This window comes from Somniosus microcephalus, chromosome 13, assembly GCF_052327205.1.
Source record: "Somniosus microcephalus isolate GS21.2 chromosome 13, FLI_Smic_1.0, whole genome shotgun sequence".
NCBI lineage: Eukaryota > Metazoa > Chordata > Chondrichthyes > Squaliformes > Somniosidae > Somniosus > Somniosus microcephalus.
Window position 1 is genome coordinate 196,064,892 of NC_140999.1, and position 15,690 is coordinate 196,080,581.

At 43.8% G+C, this 15,690-nt stretch overlaps 1 protein-coding gene across 3 annotated transcripts in view; it reads right to left on the minus strand.

The window, feature by feature from the left end:
• The window catches only part of LOC147108949 (ATP-dependent chromatin remodeler CHD6-like), a 135,654-nt gene that overhangs the window by 26,370 nt on the left and 93,594 nt on the right, over positions 1 to 15,690 (minus strand). For all 3 annotated transcript variants that reach the window (XM_086005935.1, XM_086005934.1, XM_086005936.1), the window contains one exon: positions 12,868 to 12,923. In XM_086005935.1, coding sequence (XP_085862061.1) covers positions 12,868 to 12,923 — 56 coding nt within the window. The remainder of the gene's footprint in view (positions 1 to 12,867; positions 12,924 to 15,690) is intronic.

The window sequence follows — 15,690 nt, forward strand, 5'->3', positions numbered from 1 at the left end:
TCTATCAATCTCGGTCTTGAATATACCCAATGACTGAGCCTCCACAGCCCTCTGGGGTAGAGAATTCCAAAGATTCACACCGCGCCAAGTGATGACATTTCTCATCTCAGTCCTAAATGGCCGACCCCTTATTCTGAAACTGTGACCCCTGGTTCTAAACGCCCCAGCCAGGGGAAACACCCTCCCTGCATCTACCCTGTCAAAATGTTGTATGTTTCAATGAGATCACGTCTCATTCTTCTAAACGCTAGGGAATATAGGCCTAGTCTACTCAATCTCTCCTCATAGGACAATCCCCCCATCCCAGGAACCAGTCTGGTGAACCTTCGTTGCACTCCCTCTATGGCCAGTATATCCTTCCTTAGGTAAAGAGACCAAAACTGTCCACAATACTCCAGGTGTGGTCTCACCAAGGCCCTATATGATTGGAGTAAGACTTCTTTACTCCTGTACTCAAATCCTCTTGTAATGAAGGCCAGCATACCATTTGCCTTCCTAATGGCTTGCTGCACCTGCACATTCACTTTCAGTGACTCATGTACAAGGACACCCAGGTCCCTTTGAGCATCTGCATTCCCCAATCTTTCACCATTTAGGAAATACTCTGCTTTTCTATTTTTCCTACCAAAGTGGATAACTTCACATTTCTCCACATTATATTGCATTTGCCATGTTCTTGCCCACTCACTTAGCCTGTCTATATCCCCTTGAAGCCTCCCTGCATCCTCCTCACAACTTACATTCCCACCCAGCTTTGTATCATCAGCAAGCTTGGATAGATTACATTTGGTCTTCTCATCCAAATCATTGATGTAGATTGTCAATAGCTGAGGGCCAAGCACTAATCCTTGCGGTACCCCACTAGTTACAGCCTGCCAACCCGAAAATGAACGTTTATTCCTACTCTCTGTTTTCTGTCTGTTAACCAATCCTCAGTCTATGCTAGTATATTACCCCCAATCACATGGGCCCTAATTTTAATAACCTCTTGTGTGGCACCTTATCGAATGCCTTCTGAAAATCCATATACACATCCACTGCTTCCCTCTCATCTATTCTGATAGTTACAACCTCAAAAAACTCTAAGATTCGTCAAACACGATTTCCCTTTCATAAATCCGTGTTGACTCTGCCCAATCCTATTATTATTTTCTAAGTGCCCTGCTACCACGTCCTTAATAGTAGATTCTAGCATGTTCCCTACTACTGATGTCAGGCTAACTGGTCTGTAGTTTCCCCGTTTTCTCTCTCTCCTTTCTTAAATAGTGGGGTTACATTTACTACCTTCCAATCCGCGGGAATTGTGCTAGAATCTATGGAATTTTGGAAAATGACAATCAATGCATCCACTATCTCTATCGCCACCTCTTTCAAAACCCTAGGATGTAGGCCATCAGGTCCAGGGGATTTATCGGCTTTCAGTCCTATTAATTTCTCCAGTACTATTTTTTACTAATACTAAATTTCTTTCAGTTCCTCATTCTCGCAAGAGCCTTGGTTCTCCACTATTTCCGGGAAGTTTTTTGCGTCTTCTTCCGTGAAGATAGACACAAAGTATTTGTTTAATTTCTCTGCCATTTCCTTATTCCCCATTATAATTTCTCCTGTCTCAGCCTGTAAGGGACCCACATTTACTTTCGCTAATCTCATCCTTCTTACATACCTATAGAAGCTTTTACAGTCTGTTTTTATGTCTCTCACTAGTTTTCTCTCATATTCTATTTTCCCTTTCTTTATCAATTTCTTGGTCCTCCTTTGCTGAATTCTAAAATCCTCCCAATCCTCAGGCTTACTGCTCTTTTTGGCAACATTATAAGCCTCTTCCTTTGATCTAATACTGTCTTTAACAACAATGACGTTTATTTATATAGCACCTTTAACGTAGTAAAATCCCAAGGCGCTGCACAGGAGTATTTTAAGACAAAAAATTTAACACCGAGTCACATAAGGCGAAATTAGGGCAGGTGACCAAAAGCCTGGTCAAAGAGGTAGGTTTTAAGCGTCTTAAAGGAGGAAAGAGAGGTAGCGAGGCTGAGAGGTTTAGGCAGGGAATTCCAGAGCTTAGGGCCTAGGCAACAGAAGGCACGGCCACCAAAGGTTGAGCGGTTAGAATCAGGGATGCTCAAGAGAGCGGAATTAGAAGAGTGCAGATATCTTGGGTAATTGTGGGACTGAAGGAGATTACAGAGATAGGGAGGGGGCGAGGCCATGGAGGGATTTGAAAACAAGGATGAGAATTTTGAAATCGAGGCACTGCTTTAATTTTCCTCGTTAGCCACGGTTGGACCACTTTTCCTGTGATTTTGTGCCTTAAAGGAATGTATATTTGTTGTAAATTATACATTAATTCTTTAAATGTTAGCCATTGCTTCTCTTAGGGTTGCAAAGGGGTGGAAAGTTTCCGGTAAATTTCCGGAAATTTTCCACGGGAAGTTTAGCTTGGGAACTTTGGGAATTTTGCCCAAAAAAGCACATGCTAGCATAATATTGTTTTTTTTGTATTTCTTTCTTTTTTTTCCCCCCCACAGGTCCTCTCTTAAAATTACTAACAGAGATGGAATCTTAATTATTAAAGAATTTCTTAATCAATATATGTTTATCTTCTTACTTGGCTTGTTTTAATAATGATAAGTTTTGTGTGTGACCGTGAACAAATGTGTCCTGATTGGTTGGATGAGTGGATGAGCGATTAGCTCCCTCTAGCCCCACGGTGGCATAGTGGTTAGCACTGTTGCCTCACAGCGCCAGAGACCCGGGTTCGAATCCGGCCTCGGGCGACTGTCTGTGTGGAGTTTGCACATTCTCCCCGTGTTTGCGTGGGTTTTCTCCGGGTGCTCCAGTTTCCTCCCACAGTCCAAAGATGTGCGGGTTAGGTTGATTGGCTATGATAAATTGACCCTTAGTGTTAGGGGGATTAAATACGTGGGGTTACAGGGATAGGGTGGGATACGTGTTGGTGTAGGGGTTACGGGGATCGGGTGGGATATGTGTCGGTGCACGCTCGATGGGCCGAAATGGCCTCTATCTGCACTGTGGGGTTTCTGTGATTCTGTGATATTTGTAATATTTGCATATCGAATTGTGATTGGCCTGCAGGCATGTAAGACTGCTATAGTTTTTTTAAGATCCAGGTTAGGGGTCCTGAGGGAAGTCATTTTGTTTTCTGCTGATGTTGTGATGATGCAGTAAGTAAATCAGACTTTATACCAAATAAACCAGTTACTCGTTGAACTCTGTTGTCCTTCAATTTAAAATATACAAAATAATACACTATTGGTGATGTAGCGTCGTGTGTGTACAGGTCATGCTTCCATCACATGGAGCATCAGCAAAAATGTACTCACCCTGTTGCAATCGTGCTGATCGACCGCAGTTCGACACAGAGATGAATGCCCTTTATTTCTCTGCATAGAACAATGCCACGTTTACCGTCGGATGTGTGGAAGCATTTTACCCCAGGCATTAAAGATGGAAAGACTGTGTACATGTGCAAACACTGTAGAAAGCCATATGTAAAGAATGCCACAAAGATGCAGCAGCATTTATCCAAATGCAACAACTTCACTCAAAGCTCACAGCAGTCAGCCCAGAGTTCCTCTGCTTCCATTCAAGAAGATGATGGTTCTCATTCAGCATCAGGCTCCTTATCATCAGCAACTCCTGGCCCACTTGGAAGGTTCTTTGATACAATGGATAACCATAGCCAGAAGAATGCAAATGAGTGCCTTGCTCGAGCTGTATATGCAACAGGCTCACCCCTCATGCTCACAGCCAATGTGTACTGGAAGAGATTTTTCAATGTTATTCGCCCTGCATACTGTCCTCCCACCAGACATGCTTTGTCTACTTATTTGCTGGAGGCTGAGTATAACAGAGTCCAAGGAAAGCTCAAAAACGATAGCGATGGCAGACTGTGTTGCAGTTATCTCAGATGGGTGGTCAAATGTACGAGGGGAGGGCATCATAAACTACATCGTCTCCACTCCTCTCCCAGTGTTCTTCAAGAGCACAGACACGAAGGACAACAGACACACAGGCACATACATTGCTGATGAGCTGAAAGCGGTCATCAACGATCTTGGATCACAAAAGGTCTTTGCAGTAGTTACTGACAATGCTGCGAATACGAAGGCTGCTTGGGCTCAAGTGGAGGAGGCCTACCCTCATATTACGTCTATTGGGTGCGCAGCTCATGGGCTTAACCTGCTCCTCAAGGACATCATGGGTTTGAGAACCATGGAAGCACTGTACAAGAGAGCCAAGCAAGTTGTTAAGTATGTCAGGGGAAAACAGGTAGTTGCAGCAACCTACAACTCCAAGCAAATGACAAAGAACAAGAACACCACACTGAAGCTGCCCAACAACACTAGATGGGGTGGTGTTGTCATAATGTACAACAGCTTTCTGGAGGGTAAGGAGTCGCTGCAAGAAATGGCAATATCCCAGTCTGGGGATATGGAAACCACCATCAAGAAAATACTGCTGGATGATGTGTTTTGGGAGAGAGTGGTTAGCAGCCTTAAACTACTCTCACCAGTAGCATCTGCAATTGCTCAGATTGAAGGAGATGACGCTGTCTTGTCAGATGTTCTCAGGCTTTTTACTGATTTAAAAGAACAAATCAGCATTGCCCTACCCACATCCCTGCTGCTCAAAGCAGAGGAGAAGGCAATTGTTCAATTCATACAGACGCGTCAAGAATTTTGTGTCAAGCCGATTCATGCTGCACCCAAAGCATGTTGGGAGACCAATACTTTCTGGAGAACAGATCAACAGCGCTTACAGTGTGATTTCTACCCTCTCACACCATCTCAACTCTGGATGTGGGCAAAGTTCTGGGAAGTCTGGCAAAGTTCTCTACCAAGCAAGGTCTTTGGAATGGGGATGGGATATGGGAATCATGCAAGCATATCAGTGCACATACCTGGTGGAAGGGACTTTGTGCATCTGAGGCCCTGTCACCTATTGCATCGGTGATACTCCAAATCTCACCTTCATCAGCGGCCTCTGAACGAAACTGGTCACTTTTTGGGAATACGCATACAAAGGTGCGCAACAGGCTGACTAACAAGAGAGTGGAGAAACTGGTGGCTATCCGGGCGAACCTACAACTTATTGAGCCAGATACAGAAGTGTCCACCACACAGCTAGACACTGACACAGAGGAGGAAATGGACACATCAGAGCCAGAGAATCAGGAGGAGCAATGAGGAGTAGAAGACTCAAAGGGACAAAATAAGGACAAATTACAGGCTAAATAAGCTGACGCTCTTTTTATTTTATTTTAGATGGGTCTTTTTTGTGGGGGTTCAATAAAGTTCAAAATTATAACCTAAATAAAGTTTTGAAAGCCTGTTTTTATTTGTATGGAACAGTATGTCTATTTTGACGACAAAGATAATATAAGGGTCAGAGACAAAAACCATCAGTGTGCAAAAAAACTCAAAATTCCCATAAATTCCCAAAATTCCCAAAAATTCCCAAAAATTCCCATGGAAAGTTTCCTCTTTTAAAAATTCCCAGAATTTTGCAACCCTAGCTTCTCTACTGTCATACCTTTTAATGTAGTTTCCCAATCTACCGTAGCCAACTCGCCCCTCATACCTACGGAATTTGCTTTGTTTAGATTTAAGAGCCTAATTTTGGATTTAACTAAATCACTTTCAAACGCAATATAAAATTCTATCACTTTATGGTCACTCTTCCCTAAAGGCCCCTTTACTACAAGGTTATTAATTAACCCTTTCTCATTGCACAATACTTGATCTAAAATAGCCTGTTCCCTAGTTGGTTCCTCAACATACTGATCCAGAAAACTATCTTGCATACATTCCATGAATTTGTCCTCCACACTATTACTGCAAATTTGGTTTGCCTAGTCTATATGTAGATTAAAGTCCCCCATGATCACTGTATTACCCTTGTTACATGTGCCTCTAATTTCCTGATTTATACCCTGCCCTACATTACAACTACTGTTTGGGGGCCTATAAACAACTCCCACCAATGTTTTCTGCCCCTTGCTGTTTCTTAGCTCCACCCAAACTGATTCTACTTCTTAATTATCGGAGCTAAGATCCTTTCTCTCTACTGTCTTTATCCCATCCTTTATTATCAGGGCTACCCCTCCTCCTTTTCCATTTTGCCTATCTCTTCTAAAAGTTAAGTATCCTGGAATATTTAGTTCCCAACCTTGGCCACTTTGCAACCACATCTCCGTAATGGCTATTAGATCAAACTTGTTAATTTCTATCTGCGCTATTAATTCATCTATTTTGTTGCGAATGCTTCGCGCATTCAGATATCGTGCCTTTAGCTTTAACTTATTTCTCTTTTTCCCTGATGTCACCTCAGTCACTATTACCTTTGTTACTCTCTCCGTCCCTTCCTGACCCACTCTGCTTATTTTTACCAAAACATCTACTCTGCTCTAGGGCCTTGACGTTTCTCTTGCTGCTTTTAAATTTACTCTTTCCTGAATCCTTCCACCCCCTTCATTAGTTTAAAGCCCTGTCTACTGCCCTAGTTATTTGATTTGCCAGGACACTGGCCCCAGCCCAGTTTAAGTGGAGCCCGTTCCAACGGAACAGCTCCCTCTTTCCCCAGTACTGGTGCCAGGGCCCCATGAACTGAAACCCCTTCCTCCCACACCACTCTGAGCCACGCATTTAAACCTAAAATCTGTTTGTCCCTATGCAAAGGCTGAGACTCCTCCAGCTCTGCACCTGGGATCCCGTTACCTGCCTGAGTTGCAGTCACATCCTCCTGTCCCTGACCACTAACCAGACCTGTACCACTACCTAACCTAAGGGGTGTGACTGCCTCCTGGATCAAAGTGCCCAGGTAACTCTCCCCATCCCGGATGCCCCGCAATGTCTGCAGCTCAGAGTCCAGCTCAAAAACTCTCGAGCTGAAGTTCCTCAAGATGCAGGCACTTACTGCAAACGTGGTTGTCCGCGATCACAATGCTCTCCACAAACTCCCACATGCTGCAGTTGCAGCACACCACCCTCACTGCCATCCCTGGTTTATTTAATTAAATTTGCAATTAGGTAACTTAGTTTACAGTGTAGTTTCTTGACTACTTACTTGATCTAGATTAAGTTAAGGTTGCTGAAATTAAATATCTACTTGTAACACAAAGCACAACAAGTAGTGTAGGCAAAAAGCAACAACTCCTTCCCACTCTTCTCCAAATTCCCAAATCAAACATTCTGTTCAAGTCCACTCCGTTTGTTCCTGCTCTGTGCAGACCGCCAAGCAGAAAGCAAAATAAGTCATTTGAAGAGCCCTCGTGAACAGAAACGGTAGCGTAGTGGTAATGTCACTGGGCTAGTAATCCAGAGGCCTGGACTGATGATCCAGTGACGTGAGTTCAAGTCCCGCCACGGCAGCTGGGGAATTTAAATTCAGTTAATTAAATAAAACTGGAATAAAAAGCTAGTATCAGTAAGGGTGACCATGAAACTATCGGATTGTCGTAAAAACCCATCTGGTTCACTAATGTCCTTTAGGGAAGGAAATCTGCCGTCCTTACCTGGTCTGGCCTATATGTGACTCCAGACTCACAGCAATGTGGTTGACTCTTAACTGCCCTCTGAAATGTCCTAGCAAGTCACTCAGTTGTAACTAACCACTACGAAATAAAATAATAAGAATGAAATCGGACGGACCACCCGGCATCAACCTCGGCACCGGCTGCGGACACGGCAACGGCACACCCAGCCCAGTCGACCCTGCAAAGTCCTCCTCACCAACATCTGGGGATTTGCGCCAAAATTGGGAGAGCTGTCCCACAGACTAGTCAAGCAACAGCCCGACATAGTCATACTCACAGAATCATACCTTTCAGCCAATGTCCCGAACCCCTCCATCACCATCCCTGGGTATGTCCTGTCCCACCGGCAGGACAGACCCACCAGGGGTGGCGGCACAGTGGTATACAGTCGGGAAGGAGTGGCCCTGGGAGTCCTCAACATTGACTCCGGACCCCATGATGTCTCATGGCTTCAGGTCATGCACGGGGAAGGAAACCACCTGATTACCACCTACCGCCCTCCCTCAACTGATGAATCAGTACTCTTCCATGTTGAACACCACTTGGAAGAAACACCGAGAGTAGCAAGGGCACAGAATGTACTCTGGGTGGGGAACTTCAATGTCCATCACCAAGAGTGGCTCGGTAGCACCACTACTGACCGAGCTGGCCGAGTTCTGAAGGACATAACTGCCAGTTTGGACCATTAAACAACTAACGGGAGGAGGCTCCAATAATATCCCCATCCTCAATGATGGTGGAGCCCAGCAAGTGAGTGCAAAAGACAAGGCTGAAGCGTTTGCAACCAATTTCAGCCATTAGTGCCGAATGGATGATCCATATCAGCATAGAAACATAGAAGATAAGAGCAGGAGTAGGCCAATCGGCCCCTCGAGCCTCGAACAGATTGGAGGGTAGCTAATGTAACCCCACTATTTAAAAAAGGTGGGAGAGAGAAAACAGGGAATTATAGGCCGGTAAGCCTGACATCGGAAGTGGGGAAAATGCTAGAGTCCATTATAAAAGATGTAATAACAGAGCACTTGGAAAACAGTGACAGGATCGGACAAAGTCAACATGGATTTACAAAAGGTGAATCATGCTTGACTACTGACATTTTTTGAGGATGTAACTGGTAGAATAGATAAGGGAGAACCAGTGGATGTGGTGTATATGGACTTTCAGGAGGCTTTCGATAAGGTCCCGCATAAGAGATTAGCGTGTAAAGTTAAAGCACATGGGATTGGGGGCAAGGTATTGACTTGGATAGAGAACTGGTTGGCAGACAGGAAGCAAAGAGTTGGAATAAACGGGTCTTTTTCCGAGTGGCAGGCAGTGACTAGTGGGGTACCGTAGGGATCGGTCCTTGGGCCCCAGCTATTCACAATATATATCAATGATCTAGACAAGGGAACTAGATGTAATATCTCAAAGTTTGCAGACAACACAAAGCTGGGTGGGCTGTGTGCTGTGAGGAGGATGCAGAGAAACTCCAGTATGATTTGGACAGGTTGGGTGATTGGGCAGATGCATGGCAGATGTAGTATAATGTGGATAAATGCGAGGTTATCCACTTTGGTGGCACAAACAGGAAGACAGATTATTATCTGAACGGCAATAGATTGGGAAAAGGGGAAGTGCAACGAGACCTGGGTGTCCTTGTGCACCAGTCGCTGAAGGTAAGCATGCAGGTGCAGCAGGCGGTTAAGAAGGCAAATGGTATGTTGGCCTTCATAGCGAAAGGATTCGAGTACAGGAGCAAGGCTGTCTTCCTGCAGTTGTACAGGGCCTTGGTGAGACCACACCTTGAGTATTGTGTGCAGTTTTGGTTGCCTTATCTGAGGAAGGATGTTCTTGCCATGGAGGGAGTGCAGCGAAGATTCACCAGACTGATACCTGGGATGGCAGGAATGACGTATGAAGAGAGATTGGGTCGATTGGGCTTATATTTGCTGGAGTTTAGAAGAATGAGAGGGGATCTCATTGAAACTTATAAAATTCTAACAGGACTAGATGCAGAAAGGATGTTCCCAATGGCGGAGGAGTCCAGAACCAGGGGTCACAGTCTAAAGATAAGGGGTAAGCCTTTTAGGACAGAGATGAGGAGGAATTTCTTCACCTAGAGAGTGGTGAACCTGTGGAATTCTCTACCACAAAAGGCAGTTGAGGCCAATTCATTAAATATATTCAAGAAGGAGTTAGATATATTTCTTAAGGCTAAAGGGATGTGGGGAGAAAGCAGGGACAGGGTACTAAATTTGGATGATCAGCCATGATCTCATTAAATGGCGGAACAGGCTCGAGGAGCCGAATGGCCTACTCCTGCTCCTATCTTCTATGTTTCTATACCTAGCACAAAGGAAGATGGTTGTGGTGGTTGACAGTCAATCATCACAACCCCAGGACATTGCTGCAGGAGTTCCTCAGGGCAGTGTCCCAGGCCCAACCATCTTCAGCTGCTTCATCAATGACCTTCCCTCCAACATAAGGTCTGAAATGGGGATGTTCGCTGATGACTGCACAGTGTTCAGTGCCATTTGCAACTCCACAGATAATGAAGCAGTCCATGCCCGCATGCAACAAGACCTGGATGACGTTCAGGCTTGGGCTGATAAGTGGCAGGTAACATTCGCGCCACAGAAGTGCCAGGCAATGACTATCTCCAACAAGCGAGAGTCTAACCACCTCCCCTTGACATTCAATGGCATTACCATCGCCAAATCCCTCACTATCAACATCCTGGGGGTCACCATTAACCAGAAACTTAACTGGACCAGCCACATAAATACTGTGGCAACAAGAGCAGGTCAGAGGCTAGGTATTCTGCGGCGAGTGTCTCACCTCCCGACTCCCCAAAGCCTTTCCACCATCTACAAGGCACAAGTCAGGAGTGTGATGGAATACTCTCCACTTGCCTGGATGAGTGCAGCTCCAACAACACTCAAGAAGTTCGACACCATCCAGGACAAAGCAGCCCACTTGATTGGCACCCCATCCACCACCTTAAACATTCACTCCCTCCACCACCGGCGTACCGTGGCTGCAGTGTGTACCATCTACAAGATGCACTGCAGCAACTCACCAAGGCTTCTTCGGCAGCACCTCCCAAACCCGTGACCTCTTCCACCTAGAAGGACAAGGGCAACAGGCGCATGGGAACACCATCACCTGCAAGTTCCCCTCCAAGTCACACACCATCCTGACTTAGAAGTATATCGCCGATCCTTCATCGTCGCTGGGCCAAATTCCTGGAACTCCCTCCTTAACAGCACTGTGGGAGCACCTTCACCACACGGACTGCAGCGGTTCAGGAAGGCGGCTCACCACCACCTTCTCAAGGGCAACTAGGGATGGGCAATAAATACTGGCACTGCCAGCGACGCCCTGATCCCATAAACGAATTTTTTAAAACTGTGTGAAAGGGGAAAGGAATAAGCAGGAGTATATAGACCAGTCAGCTTAACATTGGTAGTGCGCAAGCATCTAGAGGCAAAAATATGGGGAAAAGTTAATACTTACCTAGAACAACATGGGTTAAATAAGGACAGCCAGATTGGTTTTATAAAAGGCAAACCGCGTCTGGCAAACTCAATGGAGTTCTTTGCGGGAAATAACACAATGTATTTGACGCAATAAAACTCACTACGCACTTGGTTGGCGTATAAAGCAAGGCTTTAATTAACTAGTTTCAGAACATGGAAGTCTAGTTGTATCCACTAGCTCCTTGTCTTTACAAAATGTCCCTGGATAGCTGGGGCCAACGCCCAAGTATTTATACTCCTTGGACGGCGCCACCAGCTGGCCGTCCAGTATTATTTCATAGGTAGTTTCTCGATGATGAGATTTAGGACAGTATTGATCAAGGAAATGTAGTGGATGGTGTGTATATGGATGTTCGAAAGGCATTGGATTAGGTGCCAGATAGAAAGCTTGATGTAAAATTCATGTATGTGGGATTAGCGAATGTGACAGACAGACAGACTGGACAGGGAGTTGGTTAAAGGGCAAAAAACAGAGAATGGTGCTTAATGGATGCTTTCTGGACTAAAAGGGGCCAGTGTTGGGACCATTACTTGTGTGCGTGTCTGCACAATTTCAGGAGTTCAGGAGGACAGACATCTTAGTAGATTGGGGAGATAGAGGTCATGACATTTATTGCAGAAAAATGTGAGGCAACACATTTTGGGAGGAAGGGGGAAATATACACTAATTGGTTAAAACTTTAAAAGTAGGAGAGCAGAGAGAGAGGGGTCGATAAATAAATCTTTAAATGCACGAGGACAAGTTCATAAAAGTGTAAAAATGTATAGGATCCGGGGTTTTATAGGAGTACAGAGAACAAAAGCAGAGGGAGAACACTAAACCTGTACAAATCATTGGTTACGTGCATTTAGGACAGTATGCCCAGTTTTGGGCACCTAGCTTTAGGAAGGATGTCAAGGACACGGGGAGGGTGCAGAAGGGATTCACTAAAATGATTCCAGGGGTGAGAAGCTTTAATTGCGAGGAAGGAAGAGACTAACTTGGGACGCCTATCAGCACAGAGGTTAAAAGGTGATCGGATGGAGATTTTGATACGGTAAAAATGTAAAAAAACTGTATCTACTGGTCAGGAACTAGAGGCTATAAATTTAAGATCAACGCCAAAAGAACGATGGGAGAGGTTAGGAGAGATCTTTTTGTGCAAAGGGTAATTAGGACATGGAATGCCCAACCAGAAACCGTGCTGGAAGCAGAATCCATCACAACTTTTAAAAGGGAAGGGGGTTAAATATATTGAAAAGAAAAAAATGAAAGGGGAATGGGAAAAGCCCATCGTGCCTGCGCTGGCTCTTTGAAGGAGCTATGCAATTCGTCTGATGTCATGATATCCCCTGCTCTTTCCCCTTGGCCCTGCAAATTTCTCATTTTCAAGTATGTGGCATAAGCATCATGGGCCAAATCTCCACATTCTGTGCTATAAAATTCAATGATCCCAACATCTTATGAACACAGGTCACACACAACAGGTCTGCGTGAAAGGGGCCTTTCAGCTCCATTTTGGTCTCATCCATCCTGAATACCAATCCTACAATCTTCCCATCACAGTTTCAGTGTGCAGCACCTTTGATAATGTCTAGATTACACTAGTGTGGGGCTCAAAACCACAAAATTCTAGCATGGAGGCAAGAGTGCGACCAACTGAGCTGAGCTGGACCTGGCTGACTGGGGGACCGAGGCCAAGATACCCCGTCCAAACCTGCTGCACCAAACTGTGAATGAGAGTTCGATAGTGCGACAAAAATCCGGGGGAAGGGACCCCATTTTTCTCCTACACTCTTGATACTTACTAATTCCTGTATTTGACGTAGAATTCTTCTACCTCCAGCGGGATTCCACCAGGAGTCTGTTGAAATGCAAAAAAATTGAGGTCAATGACGCTGAAACAAGTTGTTTAATTGTTCACCCACAGTGAATGTTTTCACAGAATCAGAAATTTCAGCACAGGCAGTATCTATGGGGCCGATCGTGACTCTACAACAGAGTCCCTTACCCTAATCCCCTTCACCCCTGAATATTTGTTTCCCCAAAGTGTTTTTTCTAATTGTCTATTAAATATCATTTACTTAGCTTCAATAGCCACCAGCAGAAATGCATCTTTTACTCCAATACCCATTTGCAGGAAAAGATTTCCTCTGCAGTGTATAACATATTTAGAAAAGATAGAGGGGAAAAAGGGGAGGAGTAGCTGTACTGATTAGGGATAACATAATGGCAGTAGAAAAAAAGTGACGCAGCTATCAGCAAGACAAAAATAGAATCCATATGGATAGAGGTAAGAGATAATAAAGGATCAATCACAACAATTACGTGTAGTCTACAGACCACCTAATAGTGGAAGGGAGGTGGAGGAAGAAATATGCAGACAAATTAGGAAAATTAGTAAAAAACATAGAATAATAATCATGTGGGATTTCAATTACATAGATATTAATTGGACAGAAGAGGTAGGTAAAGGGGAAAAGGGAATGGAGTTCCTACAATGTGTACAGGACTCCTTTCTAACCCAATATGCAAAAATCCCAACAAGGGAGGATTCACTATTGGATTTACTAATGGGGAATGAACAAGAGCAAATAAGAAAAAGTAGGGGAACATCTAGGCAATAGTGACCATAACATATTAAGCTTTAAGATGATAATTGAGAAGGACATAAGTATGATGAAAACCAGGTTAATAGATTGGAGAAAAGCTGATTTTGAGGGGCTGAGAATAGAACTTGGGAAAATAAAATAGGCAACAATATTGGCAAATAACGATGTAGAACAGCAATGGGAAACATTTAAAACGGTGTTCAACCGAGTGCAGGAAAAATATATTCCGCTAAAAGGAAAGAACAAACTAAACACTAATGAGACTCCATGGATGAATAAAGCCATAAGGGAACAATTGAGGGTAAGGAAAGAGGCATAGATTAAGTACATGGACAGCAGGGGAGTCCATGATAAGGGAGAATAGGAAGCGATTAGGAGAGCAGTCAAAAAAAATTAGGGAGGCAAAGAGGAACTATGAAATTAAATTATCAAGGAACATAAAAAAAGTAAAATATTTTAAAAGGCACATCAATAAAAAGGAAGGTTGGGATGGGAATAGGGCCATTAAGGGATAGACAGGATAATACCACAGGTAGCGATAGAGAGATGGCAGAAATATTAAATAATTATTTTGCTTCAGTATTTACCAGGGAGATAGAACAGGTGGACATGACATTGGATGATGAGATTAGTAATGAGATATGTGCATTTAAAATAAAAAAAGATATATTAAATAAACTAATCAAACTTAGAGGATAAAACCCCTGGTACGGATGGATTGCATCCACACATTTTAAAAGAATCTAGGGAAGAGATAGCAGAGGCATTACTACACATATTTAATAATTCATTAGAAAAAGTTATAGTGCCAGAGGACTGGCGGATAGCTAACGTAATACCAATATTTAAGAAGGGGGATAGAACATGTCCAGGGAATTATAGACCAGTCAGCTTAACATCAGTGGTAGGAAAAATAATGGAAATCCCTACTAAAGAAGAAAATAGAACATCTAGAAACCAAAAATATAATGAGGAATAGTCAGCATGGATTTCAAAAGGGAAACTCTTGTTTGACCAACCTCATTGAATTTTTTGAAGAGGTAACAGAGAAAGTAGACAATGGTAATGCAGTAGATGTAATTTATCTAAATTTTCAAAAGGCCTTTGATACGGTACCCCATAATAGACTGATGAACAAGGTCAGCGAATGCGGAGTCAGGGGACAAGTAGCAGAATGGATTGCTGGCTGGCTTCAGGACAGAAAGCACAGAGTAGGCGTAAAGGGTAGCTATTCACAGTGGCAGAAGGTGGGTAGTGGTGCTCCACAAGGATCAGTGCTGGGACCACTGCTGTTCACAATTTACAATAACGATTTAGACTTAGGAATCAAAAACACAATTTATAAATTTGCGACACCAAATTTTTTTTTTGGGGGGGGGGGGGAGGATAGTCAATACTGAGGAGGACTGCAACAAGTTACAGGAGGACATTAATAAACTTGCAGAATGGGCATATAATTGGCAAATGAAGTTCAACACAGATAAATGTGAGGTATTACATTTTGGTAGGAAGAATAGGGAGGTCACTTATTGACTGGAGGGTGCGAGTCTGGGTGGGGTAGAGGAACAAAGGGATCTCGGAGTACAAATACACAAATCACTAAAAGTTGCAACACAGGTTAGCAAGGCCATAAAAAAAGCAAACCAAGCACTAGGGTTTATTTCTAGAAGTATGGAATTGAAAAGTAGGGAATTTATGCTAAACCTGTATCGAACCTTGGTTAGACCACACTTGGAGTACTGCGTACAGTTCTGGTCGCCATATTATAAAAAGGATATAGAGGCACTGGAGAGGGTGCAGAGAAGATTTACAAGGATGATACCAGAAATGCGAGGGTATACATAGCAGGAAAGGATGAACAGGCTGGGTCTCTTTTCTCTTGAAAAAAGACTGAGGGGTGACCTAATAGGGGTCTATAAAATGATGAAAGGTTTTGATAGAGTGGATACAGAATGTTTCCACTTGTGGGGAAGAGCAAAACTAGAGGCCATCAATATAAGATAGTCACCAAGAAATCAA